Raw genomic sequence first — 8,549 nt, 5'->3', positions numbered from 1 at the left:
ATTAATTTACAAAAATATTCTTATGAATAATTGACAAAATATGAATTGAGCATAGTCTATTTTGTGTAATATATAACCATTGATATTTTAAGTTTTATTAATGTCTTGATAGTAAAAAATAAAAACACTTATCGGTATTAAATTATTTTATAAATGTTGTTAATATATCAAGAATGAAGTACTTATGATTAAATAATAAATATAAATTAATAATAATGTATAATATTTTTAAAATTCAAACCTTTTGTGAGTGAATTGTTTCATTAACAGCTATGCATATTTGATCTATTTGATTTTTATCTATAAAATCCAGTATAACTCCATGATTTATTCGATGTTTGACGCTTTCTGTTAGAGGTCCTTTAAAGAATACCTCTACAATGTATAATGCTCCGTTGAAAAAAAAGCTTGGTATATATCTTGGTAATTCTGACACACTTACTTCCATTGTGCCGATAGTGTTTAAATTGATATTGTATGATACCTGACAGTTAATCGGTCTCACAGCCATTTTTACATCAAATTTATTGTTTAACATTGTAGCCCATAAGTGACACCTAATTCCAAAACAAGTTGAATTATCCCAAATCACATCTAGGTGTTTGACGATGAAAGTCATTTCTATCCAGGTTTCAAGTTTTCCAGGGTATACATTTACATTACCAGTTCGTTGAATATTTGATATTTTATCAATACGACCACCTGATCCAACAAATAATCCGACTGAAAAATCATGTATTCCAGTTTGTAATAATGACTTGTAACGATTTTCTTGCCTGTTATCACTCAATAAGACATCAAAAAATGCATTTAAATTGTTTTTTACGTATGCTGTAATAGGTAGTAGTAATATATTGGTAAATAATATAAAAGCACATATTCTAATATTCATTTTTAATTTTTAGTGTTCTTGAACGTTTAATACTCTATATCCATTCAAATGAATTTTAGCTTCAAGTAAATGAGACAGGAAATATTGTATTAAATTCTTCTCTTGTAAAGTTATTAAATAGATATAACTGTCATACTGAATAAAGTAGTTCTGTCCCCTCCAATATATGTATATATATATAAATTATAATTTGTTATATATCAACTACCTACCTCTTTTTAGTTTATAAAAATATATTCTTGTGTTAAAATCATAACTATTTTAATTTAATACATAGTGTATTTTAGAGTATATTAACTAATTATTAATGTATAAAATATAAAATACCTATCTATAAAATTTTCAATAATATTATAAATAAATGTATTATAAACAATTATAAATTAACTTGTTTTCATGTATAAACAAACTTGGTTTTACATAATACTTATATTTCAACTTAACTATATAGAGATAAGTTTATTGCGAGGTTTATTGTTATTTGATATCAAATGATTCATCTTTGTATGATTATTTACAACTTTATGTTATTTAATTGAAATTATTTATTTATATTAAAAATTTAACCTCGTGTTGGATTAGAATTTTACTATTAATAGACATTGGAGAAATTAAATATTAATAAAATAAATGGGGAAATAAATGTAATTTAAATGAATTATTAATTACATTTGCATTAATATTTTCACTATGTTATTTCTATGTTATATTTATTGTATGTTACTCATTATACTAAAAGTCCTACCCTACAAGTGGATAATATGTATAATTATCTACTTATAACTTGAATTGAGATGTTGTTTGTGTTTATCAATAAAATTATGCTAGTTTATTATATTCAGTTAAAATTATCATTTGCTATAGTTTATCTTATCTAATTATTCTTAAAAGTAGCTTAATTAAATGTACTTATAAATATGGTAAGAATTTAGTCCAGCTTTTACACCAGTTATAAGTAATTTGTATATTTATTTATTTATTTATTTATTTATTGCAAAGAAAATATTATAACAATTCAAAAACTAAACCTAATAAAAACATTTTGAAAGTCAAATATATTAATATTACTACTTATAAGATAATAATAAACAAGGATGTATGTGATTTGATAACTATATACCTATCTGTTATAAATGAAACTTCTCTAAAGAAGTGCAAAGAAAAATAAATGGTGTTTTAAATATCATAATGGTTTAAATGGAAATAATATATACATAAATAAAAAGAAAGTGAATATGAGTGTATACTTTATGCTAATGTTAATACTTAATGCAATGCATTATGAACCGTTAGTTATATGATTTAGTTCAATAATTTGTTTTTGAACTTTATTTGCAATAAACGTTAAATTATTTTATGTTCAATAAACATTTATAGGTATAAAGTTATAAAAATAAATGGTTCTTTGAACATTTTACTAGAAAAACTTAAAAAATATTTATGTTTTTTGATAATTTCCAAGATAATTTCACTAAAACATCATTTAAAAATATTAAGTTCTTGAATAATATATCTATTTAACATTAAAAAGTTATATAGGTATTCTTGGACATAAAATCAGAACATTTTTAAATAATTTGTTCTTTGACATTTTATTAGAAGAACAATAAAGACAATCTCTGTATTGTTGTTGAATTTTTATTTGAATATTTGTAAGACGGAAAGAATGGATAAAGCTGAGGCATCCTTTTAAGCTTAACGTTCTTTGGATATTTTGAATATTATATTATTATACCTTATCGGCTTATTATCATTATGCGATTAATTTACTTTTATTAAGCTTTATTGGAATTTTAAAAATCTAAATCTTTGATTGTTTTTGCTATAAAATAATAAAAATGAATGATATTGTGTGTTTATTCTACAATCAACAAATGTTATTCACTTTATCAGTGGTTCCTAAACTATGAGACATATATCCCAAAGGAGGTGCAAACAATTATCAGGGGAAGGGAAAGGCAAATATTTATACTGTATATTGCTTTATCATATACTTAATATTCAATAAACAATAATTTGCTTATATTAAAAAAAATAAAAATTTTTACTGGGAGGTTCAATAAAATTTTGTTTTGTTTTGGAGATGGAAAAATCTTTGGTCAAACAAGAATGTTTGGGAACCGCTGCTCTTTATAATACATATTATATTAAACTTGCTATATGTATAGTATAGTATAGTATAATATAGTATATAAACAATATTAGAACAATTAATTTCCACAGGGTGATGGAGTAAATAAGGCAATTGCTCTCCCTATGGCCATTTTTTATTAAAATTGTTGTTATTTATTATTCATATCACACTAAGAAAATACATCATAAAAGTACACTGTAAAATCTGAGATAAAATCTTTAATTATGCATATATTGAATGTCCTATTTGACATTATACACCTCCAGTAAAACCAGATAAAGTACCTAATATAATAATTTATGAAGTTCTCCCCACCACTCATATAAAAGAGTTGTTACTTATTAAAACGGGATTTATATTTTATGATTCATACATACTTTTTTACATTTTGGAATCTAGCAAACAACTAAATGTCGTTTATACATGAGTTTATACATGAAACTATGATAATGACATTGTGACAGTGAATTTGTGATTCAATTAATATGTATTTTAATTTATTAAAAATTTTATACTTAACTAATAATTATGCCAAAAATTATGTATTTTGATAATCCAGTGAGACGGTACTTCAAATATCATTCAGAAGGTGAAAATGTTAAATCCACTTACAAAATTCAGAATTGTAAAAACTATTAGTAGTAAATTTCAATACAATAACACATTAATAAGTTTCACATATTATATATAAAAACTAGTAAAATTCCAAGACTAAGTCCACTTAAGTTAATTATCGATTTATTTATTTTTTTTTTTTAATTTAAATTATGATTTTAAAGATAATTTAGCAAAAAAAAGAAAAAGAAATTGGTTGAAAACAATAGTTTTTGAGTTATATTTTCACATTTTTGGTTTTCCCTTGTTCAATGTCAAATTTATTGCATAGTTATGAACATTTTATTAAACATTAATTTTGTCATAGTCTTTAGAAATAAAATATGTTAATACTTATCTATTTTGTTACTTTTCTTAATATAATTAAGTTGTAAATTTTGTTAATTTGCAAGTATGTTTATTATTTAAGATAAAGTTTGTAAAGAATTTTAATTTTTGTTTTACATTAATTTCATCAGTGAGTTTAAATTATTCTGCTGTTAGAGGGTTTACTAAAAATCCATTGTTAATTGAGTAGTTAAATTATTTAAGAGTAATTAGTATTAATTTTAAAATATTTTTTTATTTTGCTTAGAACATCTGGAGATTCTCTTTATGTTACACTGAGCTTAGGAAAGACAGCAGAAACTGAAGAAATTAAAAGAACTTATAGAAAACTTGCATTGAAATACCATCCAGACAAAAATACTGGTAATCCAGAAGCTGAAGAAAAGGTTTTAAAATTTAATATTTTATTGTTGTGTCATATTTTAGTTAATTTATTAATATTTATAGTTCAAAGAAATTAATAAAGCATACAGAATTTTGACGGATCCAAGCAAACGTAACATATATGACAACTATGGTTCCCTAGGCTTGTATATTGCTGAGCAATTTGGCGAGGAAAATGTCAATACTTACTTCTTTGTCACCTCAAAATGGTGCAAGGTGTGTTTTAAATTTGATGTTTCAACCCTTTTTTCAGATTTTTATTTTAAAAAATTTGAGCACTTGTCAATTATTATTTTCAGGCTTTGATAATTGGATCTTGTTTAATAACTGGTTGCTGCTGTTGCTTCTGTTGTTGCTGTTGTTGCAATTTCTGTTTTGGCAAGTACAAGCCAAATGTACCTGAAGATCAACAAGCAAATTATACAAATTTACATGTAAGTAATTTGTTAACTTTTTATTTAAATATTTGCATGTGGTCAATTTTTGATTTCTTAACAACAAACACAGGTTTGTTTTGTTTGTCTAATGGTATAGGCATGTTGAATTATAAGAACTAATATAATTTTGAGTCAAATAATTTTAATTTTTTTCAATCTCTGCAATTATTTCTTAATAATCATTAATATTTATAAGGTAAATATTTATTTTTATTTTTTTTTATTATTTTTATCTGCTATAAAATATAGAATAAAGTATGTGGTTGCTGAAAAAAGTATTGACACAATTTTTTTTTAATATTATACTTATCAATGATAACTTTGCTAATAATGTGTTATTTAATAATCTTATGTTCTAGTTTTCCATAGCTTGTTGTCATATACTGTTTTAATTTTTTTAATTTACAAAGTATTTACAGTATATATTAAATGTTTTGAGCTTTATTAATCGATAGAATACTGAACTAATTTATAATACATTAATGCATAGTACAGTTGAATATTTTATTTTTGATTGTACTATGGATAAATTAATTGCCTAATGTATACAAATTGTGGTTTAATACTTATTTCGGTAGCCTTACAAACAGTTAAAGAAATATATCATTAATTATTATTGGTAAGTAATATTATGTTTTTAAATAATATTAGGTATATTAATTTATTAAAACATTATTTTATCATCATATTAGATTTGTTTCATATCTGAATTAATATATTATATGGTAGAATTAACTTTCTAAATATCTTGTCATTAATATGTATATATTAATCATTACACATCCTAATAATTAATATAATTTATAATATCTAGATAGTAAAATGCTTATGAAAAGTTATTAAATTTGTTTAGTGCCTTAAAATACTTTTTTTACTATTCATTTACATTTTTTACTATCAGGTACATATTTGATTTAAGATTATTTTAGATTTTATCTTTCCAGTTGGTTAAATAATATTAAATTCTTCAGTAGAAAATTGAGCGAAAATAAATTTATTAGTTAAAAAATTAATTATTGCATGCTGGTATATAATATAATTTTAATAACTATTGTATTTTAATGCAGTTTCATCTTTGTTTATATCATTGTATAATTTTTTTTAATTTTATTTTGTTGAATAATTTTGGTCCCATTTTTGCATTTAATGTTGGCTTGTTTTCGGTGTTTTATTTTGTAGAATGATGGAGCCGATCCCAATGATGCTATTCGTAAAAAGGTAATTTATAATTAAAAAAAATGTTTTTACATACTGTTCAGTTGTAATTGCATTAATATCTTTTAAAATTATTGTTTACAATAGTACATAGTGTATTAAAATGTTAATTACAATATATAGTTCATATATTATTATTAAAAATTATTAAAAATTAACATTTATACTTATACATTTTCTTATTAATATTCATTTTTAATTAAAACTTTATAAGATATTAATTAATATAAATAATTGGTACTTAAATTGTTATCTTTTAGACATCATACTAATCAAAAAAATATAACTTAAAAATAGCTGCCTATAATTGAGTTTTGTAAAATACAAATTGTTAATTTTATAAATTTTAATTTAAAAAAATATTATTTTATTATAAATACTTCAACATGTTAAAATCTTATATTAAGTATATATTAATAGCCATATAGTGAATAGTATTGTATAATATTAAAATTTTAATTAACAAAATTAATATTTCTTTTTGAGACCAACATTTTTTAAAAATTTTAAAGTTCAACAAAAATGAAGTCTTCTAATAGATGTATGTTAAGTTTTAGGAATATTCTTGCTCAAAAAATAAACGCTATTTAATTGTATAATGAACAGATAATTATAAAAGATACTGTTAAATAATGCTTTAATCATTTTTTTTATTTAATGCTGTTCAATATTTTTTTTAAAAAAATAATTCATTTACAATAGTTATGAATAGATTAGTTTTTAAAAATAATTTGGTCATGGGCTATATATTAATATATTTTTAATCAATTAACTAACACAAATCCATAAATAATTTATTATTTGATTTTTAATTTAAATGCCAATGTCATTTGTTTAATGGTAGAATTATATGCATGATAAAAATGTATATGGCTTAAAATATACTATTTACCCTTTTCCTATTATGAGGTTGTAAAATTATGTGTTATTGATTTTCATATATTAAAATAACAAAAACTAATATTTGCATTTAAAGAAATGAGATACTCGTTTGTTTGTATTAAATAATATCCTATTCCAAAATTATTAATTTAAAAATAATTGCATCTAGGTTCTGTTGGTGATGAATAGAACTAATGATTGACTTTGAATTTGGTTATAATTTTTTTTTTCCCTAGGAGGATAGCGAAGATGATGTTGTAGTGAACCAACCATCTTCTACAAATAATACTACTGGAGGCACAGCACAGAATACTAATGTATTTGCAATGCCACCACCGAATTCAGCTAATGAAACAACTGCACTGAATCCAGATGGTACTCCGACAAAATATTCTGCAAGCAAATAAATAAAAATTATTAAAAAGCTATTAAAGCCCCAGACACAATCCTCATTTATTCTTAGAACTACCACTATCAATTATTTTCTTTTAGTGGAGTTTCATTATTGAGACTCACATAAATAACATTTTTCATACTCAATAGCCACATTTTAAAAACTTGTCAAATTAATCATAATATTTGTCACTGTGTGGTTGAATTTTTCTTGTGTGTTTCCTCCTATTATTGCTTTTACGTGTATTATTGGGTAGTTTAATTAAACTTATTTTATATTTACTATCAAAATATCTAGTAGGTAAGTGCCAGTTTTCTAAAAGAATCCAATAAACTATTTATAAATCATTTAATTGATATATGCTGTTATTTGTTATTAATGAAATTCATTGCATTAAAAATAACAGACTCTTTATTTATTATTTTTATAGACTGAGTTTCTGTCATATATAAAATATATATATTTCAATATTTCAAAAAAACAATTAATGCATAAACATTTATATAATGTTAAATAACTTTTCTAAACAGGAGAATTGGGTAAATATTCTGTTCTAGGTTTGACTAATATAAAACATTTAATGATTATTCATTAAATATTTCATATTAGTGATTATTATGTCTATTGTCATAAAAAGATCAAGTCATTCTATAATATTTTAGGTTTAATTTTTGTATATTAAGAAACAATTTTTTTGGCATGTGATTTGTTCTATTTTTATTTTAGCTGACAGTATGAAGTATAATAATATATAATTAAATTATAATCAATAATGTTATTTTTAGCTTAAAATAATACAATTATTCATTAATTAGTATTTGATACATAAATATTATCTATTCTGTGTTTCATATTTTGTTTATTGTTATTTGCTACTTGTTAAAGAAAAATTGTGTTCTGGAACTATATGTTCTAATTTTCTATTTTAACAATTTTTATTTCTCAACTTTTTTTAAAATTTATCAATATGTGAAGAAAAACTGTAGTGAGTAGTCAAGTTAATAATTTGATTAATTCTATGTAAACAATAAAATGATATTTATAGAAGAAAATACCTTGTATATTTTTTTTGTTATCATTATAATACCTAGATACCTTATGGCTTAATATAATACTTTATTTATTATATATTTTATTATATAATATTTGTATTCTAGTGAATTATTCATTTGTTGTTTTTAATATTTAAGTTAATTTAAACTTTTGAATCTCCTCCAGAAAAACTATTGTAAATAATAAAACAATGTTTGTTAAATATTATTTTTTAAT

At 21.9% G+C, this 8,549-nt stretch overlaps 2 protein-coding genes across 3 annotated transcripts; one reads left to right on the top strand and one right to left on the bottom strand.

Moving 5' to 3' along the window:
- Positions 1-202: 202 nt before the first annotated feature.
- LOC112690869 lies at positions 203-978 on the bottom strand. The gene has a single exon (XM_025564973.1). It carries the CDS (start codon positions 890-892, stop codon positions 236-238), a length of 657 nt encoding a protein of 218 aa, XP_025420758.1. The 5' UTR covers positions 893-978; the 3' UTR covers positions 203-235.
- A 3,237-nt stretch (positions 979-4,215) lies between these two features.
- LOC112690867 (dnaJ homolog subfamily C member 5-like) lies at positions 4,216-7,654 on the top strand (the record flags this gene model as incomplete). Of its 2 annotated transcripts, XM_025564971.1 has the most annotated exon segments (5): positions 4,216-4,354; positions 4,416-4,568; positions 4,652-4,786; positions 5,969-6,007; positions 7,123-7,654. In XM_025564971.1, coding segments are annotated over 5 exon segments (637 nt in total), but the record flags the coding sequence as incomplete, so codon positions are not given.
- Positions 7,655-8,549: the final 895 nt, after the last annotated feature.

The sequence above is a fragment of the Sipha flava genome, unplaced genomic scaffold (genome assembly GCF_003268045.1).
Source record: "Sipha flava isolate LNK unplaced genomic scaffold, YSA_version1 52465_pilon_pilon, whole genome shotgun sequence".
Classification (NCBI taxonomy): domain Eukaryota; kingdom Metazoa; phylum Arthropoda; class Insecta; order Hemiptera; family Aphididae; genus Sipha; species Sipha flava.
This window is presented reverse-complemented; position numbering and strand designations above follow the sequence as displayed.

Coding starts and splice junctions, on each gene's coding strand:
- LOC112690869 (XM_025564973.1), bottom strand. CDS start 892: ATGAATATTAGAATATGTGCTTTTATATTATTTACCAATATATTACTA.